The 16,579-nt window shown below is 42.9% G+C and overlaps 1 protein-coding gene across 1 annotated transcript in view; it reads left to right on the top strand.

Moving 5' to 3' along the window:
- LOC131185294 (uncharacterized) overlaps positions 1–16,579 on the top strand; it is a 210,222-nt gene that overhangs the window by 52,671 nt on the left and 140,972 nt on the right. The window contains exons 22-25 of the mRNA XM_058157710.1: positions 1,073–1,240; positions 8,094–8,299; positions 9,795–9,889; positions 11,363–11,469. Of these exons, the coding sequence (XP_058013693.1) occupies positions 1,073–1,240; positions 8,094–8,299; positions 9,795–9,889; positions 11,363–11,469 (576 nt within the window). The remainder of the gene's footprint in view (positions 1–1,072; positions 1,241–8,093; positions 8,300–9,794; positions 9,890–11,362; positions 11,470–16,579) is intronic.

Below are 16,579 nucleotides of genomic sequence, written 5' to 3'. Positions count from 1 at the left end.
CTGCATTGGGCCAGCTGAATTAATAATGAATTAAATGAATTAAATTTATTTATATAAATAAATGAATGAATAAGGGGCGTGCATAAGAGCACAAAAGTGCCTACCGTTCCTGTCCTATTGTTCCCTTCATTATATCAAATTGATATAGTTGATGCATATTTTTTTACATACATACATACATATATATATATATATATATATATATACATACATACATACATACATATATATATATATATATATATATTTGTTTTTTGAGGTTTTCGCGGGTGTTTGTATGTAGGTCTTTGGTTATTCGGGTTTCCATTGCTCCCAGAAGCACGAAGCTGAAGCCTGAAGATGACGAATGAGACTTCGTCGAAACGTCGCCAAGACACTTCCAATTTTACGCGGGAGAAAACCCGAATAACCAAAGACCTACATACATATATATATATATATATATATATATATATATATATATATATATATATATATATATATATATATATATATATATATATATATATATATTCTTCAAAATATGTTGTTTTATCTATGACAATTGTTTGTGTATACTGTTGTGACAAAAATAAATAAAAATAAATAAATAAAAAATTCGGGAATTATCTGTGAATTGCTTGGAGAAGATGACTTGTTATTGGCAATATCCACTATCATAGCCAGCCTACTAGTCTGAGTAGTAGTGTGACTTATTCATTTGCTTCCATATTGATTAATATTTGAAAGAGTGGGTGATTGTACTGATATTTGCTTACAGCAGGGGTGAAATTCAGCAGGTTCTAGAGAACCGGTAGTGGAAATTTTGAGTAGTTCAGAGAACCGCCAAATACCACCTCTAGGTGGCCCCAGAGTGGGGTTGGAATGGATATTCTGCAATATCCTTCCCCTGGAGCGGGGTGGGAATGGAGATTTTGCAGTATCCTTCCCCTGTCATGCCCACCAAGCCATGCCCACAGAATCCATAGTAAAAAAATTTGAATTTCACCACTGGCTTTTAAGTCTCTCTTTTGTGTCTGTCTATCATCATCATCATCATCTCAGATATATATTTATTTATTTTCCCCAACAGTATACAGTTTTGGATCTATTAACTCCGAAACAAATTGGGGATATGATAATCCATTCTGACACTTTGACCAGCATCTCTTTGGCAAAACACCTTGTGGTCTTCTTTCAAGATAGCAGCTTCAGCAATGTCCAGATGATTCTCAAAGAATTCACCCAAGCTGCTATTAAGGTATGGCTCCCTAACTCTCCACTCCTGCTCCCTGTCCATTTTTATGAGGAAAACATAAACATGATTGTTTCAAAATTTCAGCACTATTTGCCTTGAGAATTCCATTAGTAACCTGGTTTCTTCAAACAAATTAGTTAAAATCTATAATACAAATTTATATATTCTTAAAAATCTGATTTATTCTCCTCTCTTCAGTGGTACAGTTTTGTGGTCTGGCATTTTTTTCGTTGTTTTTTTTTTTAATTGAAATGTTCATTGGGTTACATGGGAGCATCATGGATTTGTTAAAAACAGATCATGCCAAACCAATCTTATTTCATTCTTTGATAAAGTCACTAAATTAGAAGACCAGCAAAATGCTGTTGACATAGTATACTTAGATTTCAATAAGGCATTTGACAAAGTAGATCACAATCTACTTCTTGGTAAACTAGAAAAATGTGGAATAGATAACATCACCACCCAATGGATTTGTAGCTGGCTGACAAACTGTACTCAACAAATAGTCCTTAATGGACTAACATCTATAGGGAGGGAAGTAAGCAGTGGGGTACCACAAGGCTCCATCTTAGGTCCAGTACTCTTCAATATCTTCATACATGACTTAAATGAGGGCAACTTTCATGATGAGAAGGGGAAGTCATCAAATTTGCAGTTGACACTAAACTGGCAGGAAAAGCCAACACCCCTGAAGACAAGCTTAGGATCCAAAAAGATCGTGACAAACTTTGACAATAGACCCTATCCAACAAAATGAATTTCAATGTGGAGAAAAGCGAAGTTTTACATTTAGTCAGGAAAAATCAAAGGTATAAGTACAGATTAGGCAAGACCTGGCTCAAAAATACCAACTGTGAGAGGGACCTTGGAGTCCTAGTGGATGATCACTTGAATATGAGCCAGCAGTTTGCAGCAGCATCCAAAAAAGCTAATATAATCCTGGGTTGTATAAACAGAAGGATAGAATAAAGATCACATGAAGTACTACTACCACTTTATAAAACTGTAGTAAGATCACACCTGGAATATTGCAATCAATTTTGGTCACCAGACCACACCAGAATACAAAAAAGATGTAAGGGGCGCGCATAAGAGCACCAACGTGTCTACCGTTCCTGTCCTAATGTTCCCTTTGATTGTATTCAATTTTATATAGTCATTACATTATTATGATTATATATATGCTTATATATCATATAGTTATTTCATGCTTATGCTTATATATACAGTTGTGACAAAATAAAATAAAATAAAATATTAAATAAATAAATAAATAAATAAGATGTTGAGACTTTAGGAAAAGTTCAAAGAAAAGCAACTCCAGGATCAAAGGCCTGGAGACTAAAACATATGAAGAATGGCTGCAGGATTTGGGTTTGGCTAGTCTAAAGAAAATAAATATTAGCGGTGATATGATAGCAGTATTCCAGTATTGGAGGGGCTGCCAAAATAAGAGGGGGTCAGATTATTCTCCAAAGCACCATAGGCCAGGACAAGAAACAATGGTTGGAAACTAATCAAAGACCTGGAATTAAGGAGAAACTTCTTATTAAAAAAAAGTTTTACAAAAAAAATTTCCACTTAATTCCCCCCATCCCCCCACCCTCCTCCCTCTCCCTTTCCCCTTCCCCCCCACCCTCCCCTCCACCCACCCACCAGGACTTCCCAGAGCAGAATACAGGTTATTCCATCTATCAATCATAAACTAAATTACACCAATAAACCATAATCCATAATCTCTCCTCTCCCTTTAAAACCTAACTTCCCTTTCCCTTATAAACAAGTACATTAATACGATACAATTCTTACAATCAGTCTTAAACTATTTAACACTTCAGTCTAAAATTTGGCTTAAATGTAGTCGATCCAATTTTTCATTCCAGTATATATCTTCCTTGTAGATTCTTTGAGTACATTAAAGTTTCTGTTTTCTTTCTTAAATCCATTAAAATCCAATCTTCAAATCCATTAAGTCCATTAAAATTAGTCCAATCTTCAAATATAAACAGTGTACCATTTTCCAATATATCAGTAACAAAAGTCCAAGTACCAATATTGGGTTTAAAATCAATTTAGTCTTTATTATTCTTCAAAATAATGTCTTATATGAACCACCAAATTTATAATTCTATCATACTTATTAACAAATAATATCATTTTTCAATCCTTAATACTCTATCTCTTATTCTATTTTTTCTCATTATCTTATTTAATCAAGTTTTATCCTAAGTAATTTTTATAAATTCAAACAATACCATTTAACTTTAATCCAAATTCTTCCCCATACTTCCATCACTTTATGTCAAACCTTAAAATTATTAATTCAAACAATACCATTTACATTTAATCCTAATTATTCCCCCTAATTCCATCACTATAAATTACCAGGTATTTTATAACCATTTTTCATACATTCCCTAATAAAATATTAATTCAACCATATATAAACCAATAACCTCACATTACAAGTTCAAACAAATACATATAAATATTTAACAATTATCCAATAACTATCCTTACAAAAACCATATATCACTTAACCTTTCTTCTTATATTATATTCAATTTCAGTTATAATTTATCCTTTCCCATAAGAAAAAACGCTTTTGACATAGCGCCGTTTTTTATTTCCTCTTTGTACCTTTTTAGTAGTTACCCAGCCCATTTGTTCCTCTACTTCGCCTATTTTTCCTACTATATCTTCTTCAGCAATTACAGGCCTCTCTACCTTGTATTTATTCTACTTCCTTCTCCCACCCTTTTTCCTTCTCGTCTCCTATTCTCATCTTAGCTTTTAACAATAAAGGATTTCCAGCCTCTAGTACAGGGGTGTCCAAACTACGGCACGCGGGCCAACTGCGGCCCGCGGGTCAGTTTTTATTGGCCCGCAGCAAATTCTGAAAATATAATTGAATATGGCCCTTTTCGGCCGCCTCCCGGTGCTTGCCCGGTGGTTCACTGCGAGGCTCGCGGCTCCTCCCCATGGGTGGGGAATAATGAAGGGAGGGGGCGGAGGAGGGGGCGAGCGGGAAAGAGGCTGCTGGCCATGCCTGACCCCAGCAGTTCTACCCTCGCCTTCCTCGGGCCGCCTGGCGAGGCTCCTCGCGCCTCCCCATGTCGGACACGCGTGGCGGCAGTGACAGCCATCGAGAAACAGGTGAGGAGGCGGCGAGCGGGAAAGAGGCTGCTGGCTGTGCCTGACCCCAGCAGTTCTACCCTCGCCTTCCTCGGGCCGCCTGGCGAGGCTCCTCGCGCCTCCACCCCATGGGCAGGGAATAATGAAGGGAGGGGGCGGAGGAGGCGGCGAGTGGGAAAGAGGCTGCTGGCCGTGCCTGACCCCAGCAGTTCTACCCTCGCCTTCCTCGGGCCGCCTGGCGAGGCTCCTCGCGCCTCCACCCCATGGGCAGGGAATAATGAAGGGAGTGGGCGGAGGAGGCGGCGAGCGGGAAAGAGGTTGCTGGCCGTGCCTGACCCCAGCAGTTCTACCCTCGCCTTCCTTGGGCCGCCTGGCGAGGCTCCTCGCGCCTCCCCATGTCGGACACGCGTGGCGGCAGTGACAGCCATCGAGAAACAGGTGAGGAGGCGGCGAGCGGGAAAGAGGCTGCTGGCTGGGCCTGACCCCAGCAGGTCTACCCTCGCCTTCCTCGGGCCGCCTGGCGAGGCTCCTCGCCTCCACCCCATGGGCAGGGAATAATGAAGGAGGGGCGGAGGAGGCGGCGAGCGGGAAAGAGGCTGCTGGCTGTGCCTGACCCCAGCAGTTCTACCCTCGCCTTCCTCGGGCCGCCTGGCGAGGCTCCTCGCGCCTCCACCCCATGGGCAGGGAATAATGAAGGGAGTGGGCGGAGGAGGCGGCGAGCGGGAAAGAGGTTGCTGGCCGTGCCTGACCCCAGCAGTTCTACCCTCGCCTTCCTTGGGCCGCCTGGCGAGGCTCCTCGCGCCTCCACCCCATGGGCAGGGAATAATGAAGAGAGGGGGCGGACACGTGTGTCGGCAGTGACAGCCATCGAGAAATAGGTGAGGGCGGCGAGGGGCCGAACAGCATTGGTGGGGGGAAGTGTGCAGAATGTCTCCAGACAAAAACTATATCGCAAACATAGTTTCAAGTTCATACCAAATACAAAACAAAAGCCAAGATCAGGGGTGTCCAAACTTGGTCTCTTTAAGACTTGTGGACTTCAATTCCCAGAGTTCCTCTGGGAATTGAAGTCCACAAGTCTTAAATGGACCAAGTTTGGACACCCCTGGCCAAGATGAATGAATATGAAACATTTTCCCCCCTTAAATGAAGATGATAGCCACATATTGTTGCTTTTTAGTAGACTGACTGTATCCATCTGTATTGTAATGTCCCAGCAGTTAGCCATGCCCACCAGTCACATGACCACCAAGCCACACCCCAAAATAAGTCACGCCCACAGAACTGGTACGAAAAAAATTTAGACACCCCCCCCCCGTTCAATGGTGTGGCCCGGGCCTTTGCTTATTTTTCTGTATTTGGCCCTCACCAAAAAAACTTTGGACACCCCTGCTCTAGTACATTAATGTAAAAGTCTCTTGCTTTGAGAACAGTACTAAGACAAAACTTTCTTCCCTTATAATTCACTGTTAATCCAGCTGGAACATCCCATCTATACTGTATCTGATGTGTCCTAAGTTCTTCCACCAAAAAGGCAAACTCCTTTCTATTTGTTAACATTTTAGAATGAATTTCTTTCATCACTAATACATCTTGTCCTAATATTTGAATTTTATTTTTATAAAATGCTTTTAAAATTCCATTCCTAATCTTCTTGTTCGTGAAATAAATCACAACATCTCTTGGTAGCTGCCTTTGTCTAGCAATCCATGAGTTAACTCGATAATTTTTTTCAATATGAACTTCAAAATCTACTGGATGCTCTCCCTTTATGCCTGTAAACGCCTGTACAAAGCTCTCTTTTAAGTTCTCCTGCTTATTTTCCTTCAATCCTCTAACTCTCAAGGCATACTCCATCAATTTATATTGCAATATAACAATTTCTTCATCCGCCCTATCCATTTTACTCTGAACTTCCTCTATTTTATTTTCCAAGTTCAAATTAATTTGATTATTCTGGGTTTCCTCTACTTTCGTTTCCGAATTCAGATTAGCTTGAGTAATTTCTTCTATTCTTTCTTCCAACTGAATCATATTTTCTCCAATACATTGCACTGCTGCCAGCACACTTTCATTCATACTATTCCAAGGTTCCACCTTATTTTTAAGTTCCAAGATTGGTTTTTCAGTTTTCTCTATTTTATTTCCTAGATTCAAGTTAATTTGATCATTCTTAACCTCATCTATTTTTTTTTCCATATTCAAATTGACTTGATCAGTTTCTTCCATTCTTTCTTCCAGACTGATCATACTTTTGGAAAGACATTGAGCTACTACCCTCGCTCTTTCAGTCATATCTTTATTCTGAACTTCCAATGTATTTTTAAGTTCCAATATTTCTTTTTCAATTTTACTAAATTTTTGATCTATTAAACCCTTTAGATATTCTTTCATTTCTTCTTTTAGTTTATATATTTGAACTGGCAAAACTTCAACATCCTTAAAAGCACTTAACTTAGTTTGTTTAAAAGCCATTTTTGCTAAACTTTAAGCTCTTCAAAAGGAGGAAAAAATCTTCAAATCTTCTCTTAATCACTGTAATTATATTAATCAAATCATTTAAAATCATTTCTTTGGCTTAGCCTCTTCATGTAACTCCAGCGCTGACAGCTTTAACAAGCACTTCCTTTACTTTCGTTTTCACGCCTTGTTACACTGGAGATGCCATTTCCTTCCTTCTTAGATCATTCCAACCAAAGGAAAAAAAATATAGTAAAATAACTGGGGAGTTAAAAATTGATACTTGCAACTGCCAGTACTCCTGATTTTGCTCTGTCTGCTTATTAATCCATTCCAGGTTAAAAATTGGTAGCAGATGTGGACGCGGCGTTTTGCTCTGCCTTTTGGATCCAGAGCTTTCCCGAGCTTGGGAGGAAGCCCTCGCCCTCAAGCCTCCAGTATCATTCCTGGGGCTTTCTGGGGGGCTCTATCTCAGCTCGGTTGCTCACCTCTCCCTCTTTGCCCGGGGAAGAGGTTTCCGAACCGCCAGACAGCTGATTTGCGCTGTCTGAGCAGCTCTACAGATCGCGGGGCTGGCAGTCTAAAAAAGACTGCCATCAATGATGCGGCGCCACAGGAAGTCCAAGGAGAAACTTCTTAACAGTGAGGACAATTAACCAGTGGAACAGCTGGTTATCCAGAAATCATGTATGCTCCATCACTGGATACTTTTAAGAAGAGTCTAGACCAGGGGTATCAAACTCAGTTTCATTGAGGGCCACATCAGGGTTGTGTTTGACTTGGGGGTGGGGGTGGGGTCAGTGTGGTCAGCTCAACGTCACTCATGTTGGGCCACCACAGGAATCTGTGTCAGCAAAAACAGGCTCCCAAGCTCTGTTTTTTGGCTACGACGGCTTCCTGCAACCCTCTGCCAGCATAATCGGGGCTCGGGAGGACTGCCTGCAGTCCTCGCAAGTTTCATTTTTGGCTTCAATGGCCTCCTACAACCCTCTGCCAGTGAAAACAGCTTGGGAGGGTCACATGCAGCCCTTGTGAGCTCCATTTTCAGTGATAGAGGCACTGCGGGCTAATCTTCTGCTGTTTCCAGGGTGGCCCTGCAGGCCAGATCTAAGCCCCTCATGGGCCGGATCCAGCCCCCAGGCCTTGAGTTTGACACCCCTGGTCTAAACAGTCACTTATCTAAAATGGTATAGGTCAGTGATAGTGAACCTTTTCAGCACCGAGTGACTTCTCGAACTTTCTTATAATCCCTGTGCAGCACAAGTTTGTTGTCCTTCCAAACCTGGAGGTGGCCCAGTTGCTTTTGACACATTTCCTGGAACTGGCATCTTCTCATTTGGAGATGTACACTGCAATTGATTGGAACATCACATTCCAGCAAGATCTGCGCTTCCTTGTTTATGCATTCAATACCACAACACTTACTTACATCATTCCCGAAGACTATGCATCCTTCGTGGTTATGTACGTATTCCATACATTTGCCCTTATAGCAGGAGTCTCTAGCCTTTCTGTGCCACTGGGCACCTGACATATTTTTAAAGTAGGTTGTGCAAGTTTAAAGAGCCATGGCAGTCCTTTAAAGAAGTCCATTTAAAAAATGGCCAAAATTGTGGATCTGGGCAATCACAGAACAAATTAGTGAGGTTGCTCTCTACCATTTTTCTTAGTCCTCAGATACCCATTATCACTCACTGACTTATCTTGCCTTTTGTTCTGACCAAGGGAGCTCACTTGCAAACAAAGCACTGGACTCCTTGCATATTTTCTAAGACCAGTCTGGCTATTGCAGTAGCCATGTTGGTCTTAGAAAATATATAAGGACCATTTAGACCATTATACCCCCAGGTGGCTTAGACATTAACTATCAAAGTCTCACTAAGACTGGTGATAACTTGGGACTCCTAGGACATTAGGAGGGCACCAGTTTGCCTATAAGTTGCACTAGGCTTATTTGTATATTTGTAATTATACTGACTCTGAGTGGTGTATAACAGTGCAAAAAATAACACATATCATCATGTATAATATAGTAAAATAGTAACATAATAACAAAGACAGTTGGCCAAAATCAAAGAATAGAATAGAATAGAATTTTTATTGGCCAAGTGTGATTGGACACACAAGGAATTGGTCTTTGGTGCATATGCTCTCAGTGTACATTAAAACAAAGATACGTTCATCAAGGTACAACATTTACAACACAACTGATGGTCAATATATCAATATAAATCATAAGGATTGCCAGCAACAAGTTATAGTCATACAGTCATAAGTGGAAAGAGATTGGTGATGGGAACTATGAGACGATTAATAGTGGGCACCCTTAAATGGTATAGCTTTCCAAACCTTATGACTTTTAAAGGGGGGTGGGGCCAGTTTTACCTTATGCCGTCAAGTGAACTTTTGATTCCTTGATAAGTCCCTGAAGTTTTTGTGGCAACATTTTCTAAAGTGGTTTGCCATTGCCTCCTTCATAGGGTTAAGAGACAGTGGCTGCCCCTGGTCACCCAGCTGGCTTCATGTCAAAGGTGGGACAAGAACTCATGATGGTGCCTTAATTGCTGCACCAAACTGGCTTTCCTTTGCTTTACTTAAAGGGAAGAGGAAAGTGCAAGGCTAATGCCAGAAGGGCCTAATTTCTGCCCCTCTTCCCAGTACTACTTGAGGGGATAGGACTCTTAGCAGTTCTTCCATTTTCAGATTCAGTCTCTACTGAGTTTGCCTCACATCCATTTTGGGATGGATTTCTTTTCCTTCCATCTCTTTGGTTGGAGGTTGCTATCTTGGGGTTATCCCATAAATGGGTTTAAATATCTAATGGATCTGCCAGGAAAGAAAAGAAAGTTGGGAAGGGAAATCCAACCTGTGGTGATATCTTCTGGAAGCTTTTGCATGCAGAAATCTCAGTTATTGTGAACCATTGAATCATTTTCTGTTGTTACTTATATCATTTCAGTGTGTCAAGATTTAGCGATGCACATGACCAAATGTCAGAAATCTCAAAGAGAGCTGTGGTGCTCTGGATTGTTCACTATCTCAAGGAATTTAAAGGTATTTGGACATCAGACTCATGCTGTCTTTGGCAGATTTAAGAGATGTTTCCATTGGATGTCTCCAATCATAGTCGTTCCATTACTCATTTCTTAAAGACAGCCACTTGTGAGATGGTCACTGAGTTGTGTCATGTGTGCTTCACATGACACAACCCATGGAACATGAGATAGCAAAGAGACGGTTAGATAAATTTCCTGTGCTGTCCAGAAAAAGGGAACTACTTCTGATTTGCCATGCATAACCATTCTGCTGCCCCAGAGAGCTGTTTCTATGAGCTTAAGTCAAGCCATTTTTAGTGAGGGATTACAGTGGTAATGAGTGTCAGAGTTTGTTGCAAAAAACAAATCCAGAAGCACACAGATAATGCAGAAGGATTCATTAACTTCTTTATATATATACAATGATACATGAAATAAGTTTACAATACCAACAGCAGATTTACAGTTTCATTTCAGCTCAGATCATCTGACAAGTTCACACACACTGGTTTCAGTTTCTCTTCTCTGCACAGAATCAGAAGCTGCAGACTAAGACACGCCCTGGCTCCAGTCTGTCTCAGCTCCCAATTGGCGGACTTAGTTGCTATGCCTATTCATTGGCTGACCTTGTTACCATGTCTTCCCAGCCATGAATATTCTAACAATGAGTGCATTGTTTTGAAGCGTAAAGGGCAAATTTGGGGATAAATCAGGGGTGAAATATTCCCGGTTCAGACTGGATCGGCCGATCCGGTAGCAATGTCGGTGGGTGGTTCGGAGAACTGGTAGCCCTCCTCCCCGCCCATGCCCACCCAATCCCACGGTCACCCGCTTGCCCACTTGCCCCTTCTTTTTTTAAAGCATTTTTTAAATACCTATTCAGCCGAACAGGTTGCAAAAAATGCTTTTAAAAGTAAAAAAAGAGGCTTGACGATCACAGCTGAGCTGCGCGATCGTCAGAGCCTTTTTTTACTTTTAAAAGCATTTTTTTACTAAATGCCAAAAAAAAGGCTCCGACAATCACATGCCACAGCTGATCCCACACACACGCGCCGCACGCGCTGTTCTACTCACCTTCCTTCCCATGCCTCCTTTTGACATGCACTGCGCATGCAAGGGCACCTCACATTTGGTGCATGGTGCACACTGCGCATGCGCAGCCACTGAACTGGTAGTAAACTGGTTCAGATTTCACCACTGGGATAGATCATTCTGAAGAAGATCTATTTATGTGGCTGCTAAGAGTCAGCACTAACTTGATTGCACGTGATTTATGAGCGAGACTTCTCAGCTCTCCCCCCTTAAACAATTTCCATTTGATGGGGATGAGAATGATTAGCAGTTGTAAATAGATAGGAATGGACATGCATTGCATTGGTTAAAGGGGAGGGTCAAGATCTCCTCAGTGTGGTGAATGGCAAGGTAAGGTATACCGGTAGTGTTTGCATTGGATAAACTCTGTATTCCATGAGTTCTTTTGTTCCTTATTCAGCGTATCTCATGGAGCCCAGTGATGAATGGATCCATCAGGCATGGGGCTTGTTCTTCCATGATGCCACCTTGGAAGAAGTGAAATCCACTCATGAGAAGTTTGAACCTGTGAGTATGATTTGTTGCTTAGCGGCTCATTCTGACCACAGTGATTGTGGGAGCAGAAGGTATGTATACACAATATCTCAGTGGTGAAATCTGAACCAGTTTACTACCAGTTCAGTGGCTGCGCATGCACACCAAATGTGAGGTGCCCTTGCATGCTTAGTGCTGCCAAAACTCCTTTTGCATGGGAAGGAAGGTAAGTAGAACAGCGCGTGCAGTGCATGTGTGTGTGATCAGCTGTGGTGCGTGATTGTTGGAGTGTGTATTTTCAAAGTTATTTGAAATATGTACTTTGAACCTTATGCAACCACTACATCCCTTGACTATTTCTTAGAGAAGGCCAAATTTTTGCAAACGTTTTTGCAATTGCCTTAAGAAATTTGTCTTGTCTTGTCTTGTCTTGTCTTGTCGCGTAGTTCAAGACAAACTTAGTCCTTCTTAGTAAACACCTTTCCTTTGGGTAAGTACCCCAGCACATTTTTCATGAGAGGGAGGAGGTACATGTTTTCTACGTAGATCCCATTGATCCTGCTGAAATCCACGCATAGCCTCAATGACTATTTTTTTCTTTTTTCTCTTTAAACAGCATAGGGGCTGCCGCTTGGGACTTCACTGGCTGGATGAAGCCCCTGGCTTAATTTTTGTCTGCAAAGTGTCTTAGTTCCCTCATCTTCTGGGGGGGGGGGAGATGTCAGTGCATACATCTTAGGCTTAGGATCTCGCCCCGACAAGATCTCAGTCCATAGGACGATGGGAAGTCAGACCATTGGATTCCTTCTCACTGAAGGTCTCTGTACTCCTTGGGGATAGTGGGGTGCTGTTTTGATAGCCATTCTCACTCACTCGGGCCTTCCATTCCCCCTGATTGTGGATGGAGATTGCTATGCTTCTTCCCTAGAAGTTTTGGGTTCCCCGGGGTCACCCCTAAGCACTCTGTCCCTTCCCTAATATATTGTTGGGCTCTACTTCTTCAGCCATGACAACCTCAATATCATGACTTCTACCATTTTGGGGCCCACCATGAATCGGATAGTCTCTTTGTGACTGCCCATTCTCATACTCACTAGCTCAGTCAGATAGGAAGCAGGCAGTCCTCCTATAATTGAGCCACTGACCTGCTCGAACTTCATGGGCTGGTGTAGCTTCCTCACTCTTAATCCTAAACTCCTCACTGATTGCAGGCTGAGCAGGCATTGGGAGCATTCCGAGTCTATTAGGGCCATTATGACTCCTGTCACCCCTGATTGGGGCACTACAATCTCCACCTTGGCAGTAAAAGGAGTGACAGCTCCACTTACCATTGGGTCATCCTCCCTTTCAGTGTCACTTTTGTAAAAGGTCAGCTCAGCCTCGCCGGCAGTCAGAATTCCTTCCTCCTCACTGGTTGGGGAAGAGACTACGATTTGGTGTGCCACCAGCATCTTTTTTCTTGCCTTCTTTGGCGTCTTTTTGATCTTTGATGGGATTGGAGCCTTTGGAGCCGGCATGGGCTTGAGTACTGGACAGGTTGTAGCCCTATGGCCCTCCTTGCCACATCTGAAATACACGTCTTGGGGCCTCCTTGGGATGGAGGATGTGGTGGCTGGGGTCTTCTGACCCAAGCTGGGGACTTCTGACCCAAGCGAATGCCTCTCTTGGCTTCTTCTCAGTTGCCCTTCAGCTCCTCCATGCCTCTTGTACTCTATCAGTTCCAACTCCACTTTTTGTTGCCATCTGGTACCACACATAGATATTGTCTGGGAGGCCACAGGACATGCAGGTGTGGTACAGCTGTCAATTCAGGCCATCACAAAGTAGTACACAAGGACCCCCTTAGCTTCCCGGCTAGGCTCTGAAACTCACATATATACTCAGTCACCAGCCTGCTCCCCTGTTTGAAGGTTCTACAGACCTGCGTGTTGTCAGAAATTGATGTTCTGACCCAGCAGTTTCTTAGCAGAAGCAAGAAACAGACTCCTTGTCACATAAACCCCCTCTTTGTTTACCTCTTATGAATTAATTGCATTCACCCACTGAAAAGTCCAGGCAATAGTCCTTCAAGGAGTTAACTGCAATACAGACCTTATCAGTTCCTTGCAATAATTGCAAGGCCATAAACTCCCAGCTGAAAGGCTGCAAATTAAGTTCTGACAATCGGTCTTTGTGGCATGAAACACAATGAGCAAAATCTTCAGAAATACGAATAGTTGTCTTCTATGACAACCACTCCCTTTCCTTCTATTTATTCCTCAGCCAGGGAAAGGCCATTCAGCATCCATGTGTTCTTTGCTTCCTGAGTCAATTCCTTGTCCTCCATTGCTCACCTTTTCAAAGTGCTCTGCGCATACGTGCATCTGGAACAGGCCCCAACTGTTCTTCTTCCTCATTCATATCAGCCTCCAAAGGCAGCTGCCTCTCCAGTGGCTGGGAAATGTTAGATGGCCCTGGCACTATCTCTGCATCTGATGCAGAGCATCCATCAGAGCCTTCCCCAAACTCTGCTGGCAGCTGGTGGGACACAACACTCGGACTCTGCTCTATGGACTTGCATGTTTTCTCCAAACCGGGCATGGAGTTTATCCAGGGAGAATCAAGATTCCCCAATGGGGAGCCCCCTTGTCATGTAGAAGTGTCACCCACTGCCATGTTCACCACCACAGCATTCACACAGGCCATGTTGTCTGAGTAAACAGGCCCACACTGGTTCATATGGCTCCACACTTGATTCAGGAAGAAAGCCAGCTTCTCTAGTCTCCCGTTGAACCTGGCTCTTATCAGGAGGGTTCCAGGTGTCCTGGGGCAAACTAGTATGACAGCGGCTACCCAACTGTGTGTGGGAATGGCTGGAGTTGGAAGCCTGTGGCCATCAGAGGCACTTGGGGCTGGCCAGCACTGCCAGGTGGGTGAGTGGCTGCCACTTGGGGATTGGCTGCCCCCTGGCCTGCTGCACCCCCTCAGTGGCACCTGATGGTGGTGTTCAATGGTCCTTCTCCCCCAGCCATTGGGGATGGGTCTATGGGGATGAAGGGACCACTGAGACTAGGCTGGCCCCAGCCTCCGCAGCTTGAGGTATCTACTTTGCTGGCACCAAGCCAGCTTCTCCATCCCCATGAACTTCTCCCTCAGCTGCTCCACCGATGGGCTTCGGCATGTGGTCAGGTACTTCCAATCCACCAGCTCTTCCCATTCTGCTGCCTTCTTCGCCTTCCACTTCAATTTTCAGGTGAGTGCCACCCCATGTGGGATCAGTAGGAACTCAGCCTCTGCCGCCTTTCCCACCACACCTTGCCACGGCTCTATGGTACCAGGGTAGAAAGCTCCAGCCATCATGCCTTCATCCCACATTGCTGGCTGGTCTGATTTCTCTGCTCGCACCTTCGACTGAGTCTTGACCTCTTGGGTTGCAAAATCTGCCTGCACCGCCACCAAGTCTTCATTTGCTGGGGCTGCCCCAGACTTCGTTGCCACTTCCACCTAACACTCCACACTTCACTCCCCAAGCTTCCCTCTTGGAGGTGACCAATCAGGATGCGCGGAATTGGGGTTTTAGGAGAGTTGGTTTAATGTCAACTGCCTGACTAACGGACTCAATAAAAGCATCCCCACCTCCCATGCTGTTCCATTGTCCAATTATGAATCCACCTTTTGTTTTGATAATAATCCACATCTTGGCCAACACCTTCAGAAGTGTCCTTGGCTCTCATTGTTGAAGATTGTAGCCTCTGTCTACCATCTCACTCTTCCCTCCCCCCAGTTCTTTGGCAAGTTGAAAAGCAATAATAGTCACAAGAAGCTTAAGCATTTTTCAATCTTGATACTTATGCAACCTCTACATCCCTTTACTATTTCTTAGAGTGGGACAAATTTTTGCAGATGTTTTTGCAATTGCCTTAAGAAATTTGTCTTGTCTTGTCTTGTCCTGCATATCTATCTATCTATCTATCTATCTATCTATCTATCTATCTATCTATCTATCTATCTATCTATCTATCTATGATCATCATCAAAGTTATATAGCCACCAAACTCACCAAAAGTGACTCTGGGTGGTGTACAACAATGATAGTAAAACAACAATGTAAAATTCAAAAATATAAAATTCAAAAATCCAAAAATATAATATTAATAAATATTATAAAAACCAGAAATAAAAACTCTGGGTGATGAGAAGGATAAAAGTGGATTCCTCAAAAAATTTCAACAACTCTCTAGTAACATGGGATCCCCAAACCTCATAACGTAACCAGGTCTTGAGGGCCTTTTGGAAAATCAAAAGGGATGGGGTTAATCTAAGTTCTAAGGAAGAATGTTCTATAAGGAGTTGCCATGGCAGGGAAGGCACATCTCCTGGGAATTACCAAATGTAGGTCCCTAACCAATAGAACCCACAACATGACTTGTCTGCCAGATCTAATGGGGTGGAGAGAAGTGGTTCCTCACATTAATCTTGCTCCTTGAAAGATGGCTTGACTGAATAGCAAAGAGATATTATAATTCTGTGAGATTCAAAGCCAGAGATGCCATTGTTCTTAAAGCAGCCCTGCTTGTCAGTGTGCTTACATGTGCGATTCAAGGTGCTGATTGCCACATATAAAGCCCTTCATGGCATTGGCTCTGGTTATCTGAGTGACTGCCAATCTTCAATAGTTACTGTCCACTAAGATTGGGCATAGTAGAAAGAGAGTCATTTTGGTCTAGTGTTGAAGAACCAGACTAGAAACCAGGAGATGGCGACTTTGGCCTATCGCCAGGAAATGATGAGTTCAAGTCTCGCTTTAGGCAAGAAAGTCAGCTGGGTGCCCTTGGGCCAGTCATTCTCTCTCAGCCCAACTCATCTTAGAGGGTTGTTATGGTGGAAAAAATAGGGGAAGGAAGGAATATTGGGTTGATTTGCTATCTTGAGTTATTTATAATAGTATTAAAACAAACTAAAAAAAAAACAAATAGGCATGCTCTATGTCCCTTTAATTAAAAAAAAATTCCTAGATTTCAGAATCTAGAAAATGAGCTGTCATGGCAACTGCTCTCTGGAAGTGTATCCTCCCAGAAGTTTGTATAGCTCCCACCAGGTGATGTTCAAAAAGTTGTTAAAACCTTCCTGTTTCTTCAGTCTTTGGGTTAGGTAGTTGTTCAGA

Source organism: Ahaetulla prasina, chromosome 14 (assembly GCF_028640845.1).
Source record: "Ahaetulla prasina isolate Xishuangbanna chromosome 14, ASM2864084v1, whole genome shotgun sequence".
Lineage (NCBI taxonomy): Eukaryota > Metazoa > Chordata > Lepidosauria > Squamata > Colubridae > Ahaetulla > Ahaetulla prasina.
This window is presented reverse-complemented; position numbering and strand designations above follow the sequence as displayed.